This window comes from Glycine soja, chromosome 20 (assembly GCF_004193775.1).
Source record: "Glycine soja cultivar W05 chromosome 20, ASM419377v2, whole genome shotgun sequence".
NCBI classification, from domain to species: Eukaryota; Viridiplantae; Streptophyta; class Magnoliopsida; order Fabales; family Fabaceae; genus Glycine; species Glycine soja.
The window spans coordinates 41353134-41368611 of NC_041021.1; the positions used below are offsets into that span (position 1 = coordinate 41353134).

A 15478-nucleotide genomic window follows, 5' to 3' on the forward strand; every position below is an offset into this window, starting at 1 on the left:
AATATAATATAATTTTTTATAAAAATGAGAAATAGGTAAATGGCATTTTTCTCTAGGTGTGTGCCTCTGCCTTTTTTTTTCGTAAGTAAAAGTTATATATAAGTAAAAAAAAGACTAAAGACTTAGTCAAACATAATTTCTAAAATATAAAAATAAATAGATAGGAAATAGTTTTTACCTTAAAAAAACTGATTGAGAAAAAAAATATTTACTTTAAATTTAAAATTTTAAATTATTGGAAAATATTTTTCAAAATTAAATACTTTAATGCATACCCTGAGTAAAAACAAAAGAAAAAATTATACTTTGCGCATGTTTAAATAAACTTTTTTAAAAGTTAATTTTATCTTTTGGAAAAAATAATTGTATAAGTTTTCATATTATCTTTTCAAAAATTATTTTTTAATTTGTGCACATATAAGCTAATTTTAATTTATCATTTTTTTTCTTTTTTTTTCTTCTTTCTTAATTACTTGTATAAGTGTATGGAAATATTTATTCAAATAAACCCCCTTAATACTTCTTTGGGAAAAGTTTCTTTTTATTTTTCTTTTACTTATTTATCTTCTATTTAAGAATAGTAAAAAAAATTATAAAAAATAAAAAATATATTATATTTGACTTGATTACCCTTTTACTACATGTTTTTTTAAAAGTGATAAACTTATTAATTTTTTTTAGAACGGTTGCACTAATATTTAAACCCACCATTAGATCAATCCTAATGGTTCAACTTAAAATTACTTTAAAACATGAGAAGTAATAACTAATTTAATCTAGTGACTAGAAATTTGCTTAATGTTCTCAACACCTTCGTTGTCTCACACAAATATGTATGTTTGTGATTACAGTTTACAAACTATTATATAAATATATATATATATATATAATTATTTTAATTAATTCATACTTAATATAAGTAAATAAGTTTTTTTAAAATATATTTAAAAATATTTTTAATATAACGAATGTCCTTTGAACAATGCAATTTTTACTTTTTTATATATGATTACTAAAAAATATAACTTTTACTTTATTAATTAGTATCATTGATATAATGATGTATGATATTAAAATAAAACTTTTGTCATGAAAAATCATTTTGATCCTTCTTCACTCTCAATTTCATGAATTCCGTCTTCCATTGTTTTCGAGAACTTGATCTTCCCACTATTTTATTTGTACAGTTTTAGTTTATTTGTTAACTTAATATCCAAAATTTATGAAATTAAAAAGGTATAGAGATCAAAAGTGTAATTAAACTAGTTATTTCTGTTTTAACATGTTTGTTTTCGCATATAGCAAGTTAAATTAAGATGATGCCAAATATATTTTGATGCTATTCCAGATAAACGTTTTCTGAATTAAACAATTGAGATTTAGAAGGTTTGATCATTGATGGCTAAGCCAAACACACGAGATTTTGAATGATATATGAGGTCAGAGGTAGAAATTTTTTGTTAAAAAAATTAGAAATAGATGTTATTAAACATTATCGAGTTAATTTATTTAAGTTTATTTTTAAAATAAATAAATTTTTATTTTTTATGCAATTTTCTAAACTATTTTGACTTAAAATAAACAATTTTTTGTTTTATAAATAAAGAAATCCTATATCTTTCTTTAAAAAATGTTTATGTAAAAAACGTTTTTCTTAAATTATTTTTTTAAGTTTAAACAAATTAACTGAAATGTTACTATATATTTACAACAAAAAAAAGTCATTAAAAAACATTTGCTCACTCATATAAAAAGAAAGAAAGAAAACATTTGCTCACTAAATTCAGCCTGCCTACGGGCCAATATTCCGGAAAATAATAGTTAACAACTTAAATGATTTGATATTAAATAATAATGTCAAAATACGATTTACAATGATGGATTACCCTTCAATTATTATATTGCTGTCGTTTAATTTATCACATAAAAGATGTCAACTTCATTAAATTAATAATATAATATATAATGATATATGACATTATTAAGAATATCGAAGTGTAATTGTTTTATACATCAAAATTCAAATTGAATTGTATCTATAATAATTGCTACTTGTATGCAGTGGAAAAAATTGCTACTTGTAAGACAATTGTTTACAGCTAAATTAAACAATCATAACTCCTATTTAGTGGATAATACCAATAAACATCTTGATTAAGGTCTGCATATAGTGCTCTCTCCCGTGAATGTTGACTGTTTTGCATTTTTAATACAAACTGTCGCAATTAGATTATATATATAAGTAGTGGGTGAGAAAGCCTAATTAAAAAAACAAACAAAACCTATTCTCATTTTTAATACAAACTATTTTATTTATTTATTTTATTTTCTTTGTTGTTCCACTTTCTTGTTAATTTCATTCTTCAAATCATCTACACTCTTTAATTATATTTCGTAAACTACTCACTATTATTTAACCTCTATTCTCTATTTTTTATTTTATTATTTTTAAAAAAATATATAGAGGCAAGAAATATTTCATTCCCCCTAATAAAAATAAAAGGTATCGGGAAATGGCTGATGTGCTTCCAAAGAGAAGGATACTGATGCGGTATGAAAAGTCGCATGGGGACCAGGAAACGGCGGCGTACACGACCACACCCGACCATAACATTCAGTCAACGGCGCAAAGCATGATTCAGGCCCTTCGCGCCAGCGAACACCTTCGTCACATGGGTGCAGTTCTACATATCCCCCTATGCTCGCATCTAATCGACACTCCGGGAGCTCACACGGTATTTCTTGAAGAAGAGGATCATCGGCGTGAGGGAAGAGTCGCGAGTTCAAAAACGAGATATCGAGAACTTTCAGGTGGGAGAGAGGATGAAGGTTATAAAGGAAATGCGCAAACGCTTTAGAAAGTTCTTCTATCAAGAAGAGAATTTCAATTTTTCATATTTTAGAAGAAAATTAAAATTTCACATCTTTAGTTGTTTAACATTTTGTTTTAAAATTTTAAAAATTTAAATTATTCATAAAAAAAACATCCAAACAATAAATTTTAAATTTAAGAAATTTAAATTCTCTATCCAAATACACTTTAAATATGCTCGTTGTGATTACATGGAACTCTTTAAAGGATTAAACATATGAAAACAAACCAAGCTGAATAAGAGTAGGAACAGCAATTGAAACCCTGCATGATCAATTATATATAGAGTGATTGTAACCTATAACAGCTCTCACACAATGACATCCATCACTTGCATGTGAAGCACATTTTGCCCATCATGTTCAGCTGCTTTGGGCTCAGCTCAATTGTGTATTGTGATCTCCTTCACTTAACCAATGCCACCATTCAATCAGGATTGCCTTCTTGAAGAGTGTGGGAAATGATAATATTCTAGTTATTCTTCCTTTTCTCGCTGATAATTTTGGCCAATAAAAATATTTATGATAAGAAAGACGTACCGTTTTTTGAGAAGTTACATATATCTTATTGATAATATTAGTAAAGTCGCATATATCACTACTTGACAATGGCCATAATTCATGCAAGCTGATGCTATTCCATCACGGCAATAAGATTTAAATCGACAATTTCAAACAAATTATTAAAATACTTTATCATTAATCTAATGCTAATAGGATCAAATTTGATTTTAAATGGAACCAAATTGACAAAAAAAATAAAAATAAAGGATCTAATTAAAAATTTTAAAAACAAATGGATCAAATTGAACCAAATAAATAAATTAAGGGACTAAATTAAACCTTTTAAAAATAAGAAGTCTAAATTAAACCAAAAAAATTAATTAAATGACCAAAATTGTAATTAAGCAAAAATATTTACTAAATAACTTACACCATTCAAATAGTAGTTATTGATTGAGTCAATCAAATTTTTGTCCTTGAAGTTGTGTGGCATCACTATATATTCAGTTAATACCTAGCTTTAAAGAAATTAAGAAAAGACTGTTTCTCAAGCCATTATATGAACATGTAAATGAAAATGGATTTCTTTGAAAAGTTCAGGTTTCAAAAATGTTTTTTATTTATTTATTATTTAAGATTATACCGCAATCACAAAATAAGTGAACATGTGAGTGATAAGTCATTGAGATTTTAATCACCATAAGTTATCATGATAAAATTATATTTATTTTTTTCATGGACAAGGCAAGCTCTCACAATTAGAAAAACTCATGTGATCTTTTTTAACTACTTAATTTTCTATTATAGAAAAACATGGTTTGTAAAAAACAATATGATACGAAAATAAATAATAGGAAACAAAATCTTAATAGAGGAAACTTTTTACTGAATGAATATTTTGATACAATTAATATTGAATGTTAAATGTGATTTGACAATACTTGTCATTTAAAAAAAGACAAAACTTGTCAATTATTATAACTGTCTTTTTTTTTTGTCTTTTTTTTATAATGATCGCAATGAAATTTAAATCTATTATCTCATGCATTTTTTTTATCTTAATTGTATTTTTCCTTAATTGCAATTTTGACTTAATTGTACAACTGTCTTTTTTTTTTTATAGAGAAAATGATATTTAAGAGGAGCTAATCTAAAACTAAAACGTTAGTAAATGATTTTTTTTTTTAATTTTGTGGTGTGAGATGCGAAGCTAAATTAATGTCAATAATATCTGTACCTAAAAAGATAATGTCAATGATATATTTCACATGTTAAACATTGTATACCATGTAGAAACCTAATTCTTAATTTGTATAATACAGACAAACCCGTTTCATTCTATATAGTCTCCAAATATGTCGATTTTCAACTTAACCCCCACAGTTGTCAACTTCATGACAATTCGTACGAATTATTAAAATGTCTAATTTCTAATAAATAATAAATTTAAAAATATTTATTATTTCATACATAACACAATTTTATACTAATTATAGACTTAATCATTATTATAATAATAACATACCAACTATATATATATATATATATATTACACACACGCAAGGTCCAAGGGAGAGAAGCAGGGCGCCCACCTTTAAATCGTCCCTAGTCAATTCCTATGCACAAATTTGGCTAATAAACTTTATGAAAGAACGACTAATTTGTTGTGAAATTCAAAAATTAAATTATATACATAATTTTTCACAGAGTTTCTTACAAAGAAAAAATTTATATAATACTTCTATTTAAAAAAAACTAAAAATTTAAATTTAAATTTCTAATACTAAATCAAATTTAACGTGTTTATAAACAATGAAGTACATTTAAATCAATTAATATTCTTTTCCAATTTGCATTTCGGGTAGCAGTAAAAAATCTAAACAAGTTTTTTGTCAACTTCCCAGTATCAACGAGAATAAGCAGCCAATGAATAAAGTTCTGTTCAAAATTGTTTTTCTGCTTATCGTATAAATATTCATACACAAAAAAATACGTATAAGTATTCCTAGTGCAATCTTAAACATATCTAATGACATCAGTGGATTTTGTAAGTAATGCTATTATATGCTAAATTTGTTTATTATAAAAATATTTAAATAAAATCTGCTTTCCGACAAGAATGAAAGAACAAAAAGAAAATGTTATTTAGTGATTGGTAGGTTTAGTAAACATAATAAAATATAGCAGGATTTCTGTTATAAAAATGTTAACTTATGGAAGATGGAAGATGCAGATGTAGTAGTGTAAACTTTGTGATAGTACAAACCGAAATTATCGATCAACAAAGTTTTTCATGGCATAGGTCGCATGGTGGAATCAGATCCCTTGATTATGCATTAATCAAGAGATAAAGATGAAAACTCCTTGTGGGTCCCAACTCCCAAGAAGGGTCCTTTTCAGGACGTTTGTCCTTCTCCTTTGTATCATTGCCTTCTTAAATTTATTATTCGAAACCAAAGGAGGAGTAGCTAACCGGATCTATAAACAATAGTAGCACTTCTTTCCCAACTGGGTCAATCAAGACTCTTAATGATCATAAAGAACCAAGCCCAGAGTGCCAAAGTCCAATTTTAAGCCACAGTGTCTCCACAGCCTAATTTGCCGAATATATTGAGTACACATGTGTGCCTATACATAATGCAAATTTTTATTTTTTGATTATAAATATTATTATTATCACTTTAAGAATGTTTCTCATTTATTTGTACTACTACTACTACTTATGGTGCAGTTCTCAAAGGTTGTTAATTTGTTAGTCTCGGTTAGAGAGGGTTGAGAGACACAAAGAAGAATCATGGAGGTGAACAACCAAATCGTGGAGAGGAGCAAGAGGGTTAAAGGGAGAGTGGTTTTGATGAAGAAGGGTGTGTTGGACTTCCACGACATCAAAGCCAACGTTCTCGATCGAGTTCACGAGTTATTAGGCAAGGGTGTCTCTCTTCAGCTTATTAGTGCTACTACTCCTGATCCAGGTCCTCTTGATTTTCTCATCATCATCTTTGCAAATTGCAATTATTAAACTACTATTGTAAGACAATGCTTGTACACAAAAGAAATTATTTTTGTAAATCACGAGAAGTAGAAGAGTACACAGTAAGCAAAGGATTTAAAATTTGTTCTATTCTAACAGTCAACTTCAAAATCCTAAGTTTCCGAGATAAATTTGTTTCTAGTATTGATGTATTAATTTAACAGATCAAATAATGAACAAAGTTATTCATTTATATTGTGTGGTGTTATAGCAAAGGGGTTATTGAGAGGGAAGGTGGCAAACTTGGAGAGGTGGGTTTCGACGATTACCTCTTTGACATCAACAACAGACACAGAGTTCTCAGTTACGTTTGAGTGGGATGAGAGCATGGGTGTTCCTGGGGCATTCATAATCCGAAACAATCACCATAGCCAGTTCTACCTCAAGACACTGACCATTGAAGACATTCCAGGGCATGATGGTCCTGTTAATTTTGTCTGCAATTCTTGGGTCTACCCTGCTCATCGTTACGCCCATGATCGTGTCTTCTTTGCCAACAAGGTACTAACTAACTTCCTCTAAAACCACTGCTCCCTTCTTTTGGTCAAAATTCTTCCCTTTAATATTCACTAAACCACCAAAAAAATAAAAAGGCTCCTCTTAAATAGGAATGAAACATTTTAGGAATGAAAGAAATGGAAAATAGATGAAAAATAATTTGAAGATTCATTCAATTTATTGATCAAAATATTATAAAGTTCATGTATTTATACAAAGATAGAAACTCAAATATCTTCTAATAACTAACTAAATTAATTTTATATCTAATACATCAGAACAATTAATAGAAAAATACAGATAACACCAATATTATTAGAACTTTCTGATTATGTTTGTATGTCCAGAGTTTCTATGTACCCATGTTAATTTGGGACATTGATATTGTTGTTTTTTCGATCAATAAAAACTAAGTTGTATTATTATATTTTTATTTTAAAAGTAAATAACAATATTTTATTTATTGCAACTTAGTCTTGTATAATCAAAATATTTTTAAAAAAAATTAAATTTATTAATTTCACAAAATCAAACATTCTAATTCAAACTAAAAACCCTTTGCAACACATACTCATACTGTGGTTCAAACTGAGACCTCAGCAAACTCACATTTTCGGTTCAATATGATTTTCTCCTTCAGTCCTTCTTCTTCACTGCTACGCCAATGGAGGCATTCCCCAACAAAGTTTCCTTTCAATAATTCTGTTCTCACATCTTATTAATGAATGATTTTATGAAATTAAAAAGTTGAATTTCTTTTTTTAAAATATTTTGATTATACAGGACTAAATTGTAATAAATAAAAAAGTTATTATTAAATTTTAAAATATAAATATAATAATACAACTTAATTTTTATTGGTTGAAAACAGAGGATACAGTATCAATCCCCGAAATTAATATTGGTACCTTAGAAACTCTGTTGTATGTCCCCGAAATGTTCATATATCATTACTCCTGATCTTAATCTTAATAATATTTTACTTCATTTGTATATCCCTCGTAACGGGATTTGTCGCTGCCTCAAAGCAAATGAGGTAAGCCACCTTTGGTCACATTCAAAATTCTACTCTTTTCTTATTATTATTTTCATGTTTTTATGAATATTAATTTAACATCAATAGTCTTGATTTTTTTTTCTTAAATCGGAGGTATATTACAATATTAAGTTATATTACAAAATTGATTCTTTTTAAATGCATGTAATGTTTATAGAATATTATTAATACTATTACTTATTATTATTATTATTTTCAAAATAAATTTGAGATTAATTATATTTTAAGCTATTGAGTTAATTATCATAAAGTGAGATGTGAAAATCATTTGATTATAAAATTTTAATTAATATTTTTTAGTTTAAAAAGTTAGAATAAAATTAATGAATTACATTATAATATGGCCAAAGGATGAGACAAAATGATTTTCATGGTAAAATATTTTTTCAACATCGCTTCCATTGTATTTCATTTTTTAAAAATTTAATATTTGTTTCACAATAAAAAATTAAACTATTGATTGTTTTCAATTTTATGCTAAAATTTCTTATCCGTATTAACTTTTTTTATGGCAAGATTTCAAGATTTTAAATCTCATTTTAGCTTAATTTTTTATATTAAAAATTTCCTCTTTATCTGAAATTTTAATTATTTATACTTTAAAATTTTTAAATTTATCATTTTATAAAAAAATAAAAAATAAAATTTTTAAAAATAAGTTTAAAATATAAATAATTAAAATTTTAATCAATTAAAAAAGTTATTATTTTAAAATTAAAATGTATTCCTTCAATGCTCGTGATCCTGATAGGTTAAACTCAAAGTTAATTTTAAACTTTTTAGATTTAGTTGTGTTGAGCATTGCAAAGTAAAAATCATTTACATTATGTCTGGAATATTTTAAAATGGAATTAATTTGATTTAACTTAAAGTATAGGATTTGAATTGATTTTTAAAAATAAAATATTGTGTTCAAAATTTATTAAAAATGGAAATATTTATTTTTTAAATAAATATACCATTTAATATGGATAAAACACTTCATCTAGATAATTTAAATTAAAATCAGATCAATTCCTTCTAAATTCTACCAATTTCGAGAATATTTGTAAGACTAAAAACAATAAAGCCACGGCCCACGAGATTTTAGAAAGTAAATCATTTATATAATTTATAAACACTTCAAACACAATTGTTTTTACTTAAAAATCAAATCAAGTCGTCTTTTCAACATTTCAAACCCACTCTCATTGACTATTTTTAAAATCCATCTGGTTCAACTTATAAAATAGTTAGAATAAATCAAATCATGATAAATGTTAAATCACGAGAGAGCGTTTTACTAGATTTGTTTCTAAAAACAAAACCCATAAGCAACATGAATGTTGCTTCTACGGTAGGAGTGAGAAACCTTTGGAATCCAAAATACATATCAGTGCAGACATTATCATAAGGGAGGAGAAATGAAATAATATATATATCACCAGTGATGTAGTAACTAGAAAGTAAGAAAGAAAAGGATAAAAATAATGGTAAGGTAAATGTAAAAATTATTGTAAGAAGTAAACAGGAAAACACTAACAGGTTGTTCACTAGGGTCTAGGAGTTATAAGGTTAGCTTCCTCGGTGAAAGCAAAAGGAAGAGAAAGAAGGGTTCAAATTCCTCCTATTAACAAAAACTTATAAACACATTAACATTTACTAATAAAAAAAAAATAGGTTAATCGCAAACATGCTTATACCTTGAACGTGACAATTATTGTCGGTGGGAGCGGCATCATGTTCAATGCACCCTCTACACCTTAACATGATTCTTTCATGCTAAAAACACTCTTTTTATGATCTTTGTATATGTCTTAACTCTCAATCATGCATGGTACCTTAATAAACGTACTTGAAAGTTGAAACAACATGGCTTTGTGATTCAGGCTTATCTTCCATGTCATACACCTGAGCCACTGCGCAAGTTCAGGGAACAAGAACTAAAAACTCTCTGCGGGAAAGGGTTCGGGAAGCTTAATGAGTGGGACAGAGTCTATGACTATGCATACTACAATGATTTGGGACTTCCAGATGATGGTCCTGACTATGCACGCCCTGTTCTTGGAGGATCACAATTTCCATATCCACGTAGAGGAAGAACTAGTCGTCCACATTGCAAAACAGGTTACCAACAAAGTCACATTGCAATTGGACTAATAACAATAACATTTCATTTGTGTTTCATTTAACATAATAACATGAGAAAATTGACTTAAAGTATAATAAATTGTCATTTAGTCACAAATAATAATGTATGTTGGATAATTTTGTTGACATTTAAAATAATGACAATAACTATCTCAAATGTCGACAAATTATTAAATAGTCTCAATCCATTTCATTTTTATGTGATATAGATGAGACTTAAGACTATGATGATTTCAGACTACATGTTATGTTATGTGGAGATTAAATGAGACTCAAGATGTGGAGATTATTAATTACATATTATGTTATGTGAAGATTAGATGAGACTCAAGATTATGATGATTGCAGACTATCTTATAATTTATCTTTAAAAAGTCATCGCAATAATAATTTTCTGATGAAAATGTAAATATTTTTTTTATTCTGTATGAAAAATTAAACTCCTAACTTACTTGAAGGTGCCTTAGCGGCATTCACTTGCAAAATTTTCAATGACAAATGAGTATTCTGATTGTGTCATCGTTGCAGATCCTAAAACTGAGTCAAGATTGCATCTTCTAAATCTGAACGTTTATGTGCCGAGGGATGAACAGTTTGGCCACGTCAAGTTTTCAGATTTTCTGGCTTACTCTCTGAAATCTGTTGCTCAGGTTTTGCTTCCAGAGATTAAATCTTTGTGTGACAAAACTATTAATGAGTTTGACACCTTTCAAGATGTACTTGATATTTATGAGGGAAGTATTAAGCTGCCAAGTGGACCTTTAACGAGTAAACTGAGAAAACTTGTTCCCTATGAGCTATTGAGAGAACTTATTAGGAATGATGGTGAGAGATTCCTCAAATTCCCAGTGCCTGATGTGATCAAAGGTATACTAATGCTTTCCCCTTACTTCTTCTGGCTTGGATGGGCTCATCAGTATGATTTTATCTACATTAATATTTGTATAATTGCAGTGAGTAAGACTGCATGGAGGACAGATGAGGAATTTGCAAGGGAAATGCTTGCAGGGGTTAACCCTGTTATTATTCGCCGTCTCCAAGTACTGTATAAAACAATTGCAATTTATAGTTACACAAAACTTAAATGCAGTTTGTTTTGTTTGACACTGTTTTCCGATCAGAATTAAAGTTTCATCTTATTAACTTGTCTAACAAAGATTTGTATTAAAGATCAGTATAAATTATACTAAGTGAAACTTTAGAGAAATGTTAGGGTAATGTTCTCTAACACTCTCTTTCAAACACACACTTTCTCATTGATTAAAATTTGTTGAAAATCATAAAATTTAATGGGTCATATACATAGTATTTAATGTCTCTCTAGTGACTTTCTAATTTTCAATACATTTTAACTAATAAGAGTGAGTGTATATGAAGAAGTGTGTTAGAATGTTATTCTGAATAGAAAACAAAAAAAAAAAAAAGAACTGTATCTAAGTTTTGTGCTTTATAATTTTATTAGCTATTCATGACATATTTGTTTTTGCAAGTGAGCTAAATCTAAATGCCATATGCAGGAATTTCCCCCGGCCAGCAAACTAGACCCCAGAGTATATGGAGACCAAACTAGCTCCATCAGAGCAACGCACATAGAAAATAGTTTGGATGGGCTTACAATAGATGAGGTACTAATCAGGATTCACTTTTTTTAAGCCAAACACATGTTGAAATAAGCTGTATTTGATCCACATGTCAACAAACAACCAAGCATCTTTATGTTGCAGGCAATTCAAAATATGAGGCTATTTATATTAGATCATCACGACTCGTTGATGCCATACATTAGTCGAATAAACTCTACCAACACAAAGACTTATGCCTCTAGAACGCTCCTGTTTCTACAAGATGACGGTACACTCAAGCCACTGGCTATAGAGTTAAGCTTACCCCATCCACAAGGGGAACAACATGGAGCTGTGAGCAAAGTTTTCACTCCAGCACAAGAAGGAGTATCGGCTTCGGTGTGGCAGCTGGCTAAGGCTTATGCAGCCGTCAATGATTCAGGATATCATCAATTGGTTAGCCACTGGTATGACATCCAGAAAAGTGTTACAAACTTAATTCTGTTTCTGTTCTTAATAAGGAGAAAGCTATGTTTCTTGTGCAGGTTATACACTCACGCAGTAATTGAACCGTTCATCATAGCTACACACAGGCAGTTGAGTATTCTTCACCCAATACACAAGCTCTTGAAGCCACACTTCAGGGACACAATGCATATAAATGCCTTAGCCCGGCACACGCTCATCAATGCTGGAGGGGTACTAGAGATTACAGTTTTCCCTGGTAAATTCGCCTTGGAAATGTCGTCCGTTATATACAAAAGTTGGGTATTCACCGAGCAGGCACTACCTGCTGATCTTCTTAAGAGGTGAGTTCAGTTATTGATTGATGTCCAATCTGTTAGAGACAAGTTTTAGTAACATACTATTTTCTAACACACACTCTTAAATACACTCTTTATTATAGACTAAAATTTATTATAAAAAAAGCACAAAATTATGTGAGTTACTAGGCCTTACTTCTCATTTATGAATTATGATTGTGTACTAACTTTAACTAATGGTAAAAAGTGTGATAAGAAGAATGTGTTACCACTTGCTAGTATTTCTCTCCATAAGAACATAGTAACATACTAGAATTCTATGATTCACTGAATTTCAGGGGAATGGCAATTCCTGATTCAAGTTCTCGTCGTGGACTAAGGCTTGTGATAGAGGATTATCCGTTTGCCGTGGACGGCATAGAAATCTGGGATGCAATAGAAACCTGGGTGACTGAATACTGTAACTTCTATTACACATCCAATGACATGGTCGAGGAAGACAGTGAACTTCAGAGTTGGTGGAAAGAAGTACGCAACGAGGGTCACGGTGACTTAAAAGATAGGCATTGGTGGCCAGACATGAAGACCAAAGAGGAACTCATTCATTCATGCACCATTATCATATGGCTTGCTTCTGCATTCCATGCAGCTGTGAATTTTGGACAGTACCCTTTTGCTGGATACCTCCCTAACCGTCCAACGGTGAGTCGTAGGTTCATGCCGGAGCAAGGTACCCCAGAGTATGAGGAGCTTAAGTCAGACCCTGAATTGGCATTCCTCAAAACAATCACTGCCCAGTTCCAAACACTTGTTGGTGTGTCACTGATAGAAGTTCTGTCCAGGCACTCAACTGAAGAGGTTTACCTTGGGCAATGTGAGAACCCTGAATGGACTCTAGATGCTGAGCCATTGGCAGCATTTGAGAGGTTCAGACAGAAGCTGTTGGAGATTGAGAACAATATCATGGAAAGGAACAAGGACAAGAGATTCAAAAACAGAAATGGGCCGGTGAAGATGCCTTACACACTTCTCTATCCCAACACCTCAGATTATTCTAGGGAGGGTGGACTAACTGGCAAGGGAATCCCCAACAGTATATCCATCTAATACAACACTCCTACCTTTCTATCTTCCCATTAAATTCTATTTCAAGCAATTTGTGTGTCGTGATTACTAGAGTGTGTATAATTTATAACATTGTTTGTCTTCAGATTACCATGTTGCCTGCCTCTGCTTTAATTGGTTCAAGCTCGTTGTGTAACTGGTTTTGATTGGAAAACCATATCATCTTTTGGGAGCATCATAAACAATTGAAATTGCAAGTGTTTTGGTTAAGCTTCACAAAACGACTTTTTATATATGACTTGATGTAGTTTATTTTAATACATTGAACTTTATCGATGAATCAAAAAAATAAAATCAACTTTATCAAAATAAATTACAAACTCTTATTGAACGAGTGATTAATCAAATTGTTTATCCAATCTTGAAGGCCACTATCCAGTGTCACGCACTCTCCTCCTCTCTTCAGTTTTTGTTACGTACGTGCTGAAAGCCACTTACTCACGAGGGACATAACAAACAGAATGAAAAAAAAAAAAAAGAGAAGAAAATCTTCGCTTCGAAAGTTTCGTTAAATTAGCTTATTTTACATTTACAGCAGCAAATAAGCAATCTTTTCACTGAGAAATAGATATGGCTTCAATTAGCAGAGTTTGTCTAAATTAGGAAGGGTTCAGGCTCGGTTTATTAAAAAGTAGGGTTTAGTTATTTATTTATTTGTTATTGGAGCTCAACTTTTTTTGTGTTGCCACTAATCCATAAATTAGATATAGGATTTTTTAATATTTTTTTATGGAAAGCTACAGGGGTTACTCTGCTTTAATTGATAACTTGAGTTTCATTCTTGAAAATTCAAGTCTTAAAATTTGGAGATATGAGATGGGTGGAATGATTAAGAGATAATAAAAAAGAAGAAAGGTGACATGTTTAGGAAAGATATAAGAAAAAAAAAAGAGTAAATTATCATTTTAGTTTCTAAAAATATATAGCATTGCACTTCTATGAAACTAAAAAAATCAAATAAATTTATGAAATTTCCAATTATTTTATTAAGTCCCTAATACTTATTGTTATTTTCCTCTCTAGACTCTATTTATATTAATATTATCATTTAAGTCACATTTTTTTTTCTAATTTTGAACTAATATGATTGATAGATTGCACTTTCATATTTTTACTTGAAATTAATATCAACAACTAATATCACAATCTTATACATTTTTATGGATTAAAATGATTGTTTATTCCAAAAAAAAACATTGTTTAGATATATAGAAATAGGATAGAAAAAAGTAGAAAAAATTATCCATTATAGTATTAAAAAATTCATGCTAATTAAAATAAATTTTTTATTATAGATTTTATCTTAATATAACATTATTTATTAATTTTTAATTTTTTTATAAAAATTGATATATTTTCTTAAGAAACTAAAAGGAAAGAGATGACTTTTCTCTCATTTCATACAACTTATGATAAAAGTATTTTCTGAAGAATCTCACTTAAATAACTTATCTCTTTCTATTTCTGTTTTTCAAGTAAATAATAAAAATTCAATATTTCTTATCTATTTTTTTCACTCTATGTTTTCTTTTGTTTTTCCACTATTTTTTTTTTCCAAAACAAATAAGGTTGTTACTGTATAATAATTGTGTTATATTCGACCCCAAGCTGTACTATTCGAACCTAATAGTGTTCGGATACTGGATACAGGATGGTCCAAACTCCAAACCAATAATTTTTTCTTTTTTTGTTGGCTATAGTTTTTTTTCTTAGAAAAGTTATAATCAATAATGTATAATTATTTTAAGGTGTTAATGTAGGTTGACACAAATGAATGTGGTATAAATTCTTACCTTCCTCTTAGTAGCTAACCCTTAAAGAAATTTCTAATGTCTAAAGACTAGTTGAATAATAACAATTGGATGAAAGTGCTTACAATTTAAGCTTCAGTAGTAATATTCAAGACGAGTCTTTTTCGCCAATTCATGTCGTTGAT

General features: G+C 29.2%; 1 protein-coding gene across 2 annotated transcripts; it reads left to right on the forward strand.

Moving 5' to 3' along the window:
- The first annotated feature begins 5642 nt into the window (after positions 1 to 5642).
- Positions 5643 to 13758, forward strand: LOC114403306 (linoleate 9S-lipoxygenase 5-like). 2 transcript variants are annotated; one of them, XM_028366177.1, is made up of 10 exons: positions 5643 to 5997; positions 6107 to 6347; positions 6618 to 6907; positions 9830 to 10067; positions 10620 to 10958; positions 11046 to 11131; positions 11609 to 11716; positions 11816 to 12120; positions 12199 to 12462; positions 12756 to 13758. In XM_028366177.1, the coding sequence occupies exons 2-10, from the start codon at positions 6170 to 6172 to the stop codon at positions 13522 to 13524; spliced, it is 2577 nt and encodes an 858-aa protein (XP_028221978.1). In that variant the 5' UTR covers positions 5643 to 5997; positions 6107 to 6169; the 3' UTR covers positions 13525 to 13758. The 2 variants fall into 2 exon arrangements, with proteins under 2 accessions (XP_028221978.1, XP_028221979.1); XM_028366178.1 differs by having other exon boundaries at positions 5643 to 5989.
- Positions 13759 to 15478: the final 1720 nt, after the last annotated feature.

Coding starts and splice junctions, on each gene's coding strand:
- LOC114403306 (XM_028366177.1), top strand. CDS start 6,170: ATGGAGGTGAACAACCAAATCGTGGAGAGGAGCAAGAGGGTTAAAGGG. Junction 10,959..11,045: donor AGTGCCTGATGTGATCAAAG/GTATACTAATGC, acceptor GTATAATTGCAG/TGAGTAAGACTGCATGGAGG. Junction 12,121..12,198: donor CATCAATTGGTTAGCCACTG/GTATGACATCCA, acceptor TTTCTTGTGCAG/GTTATACACTCACGCAGTAA.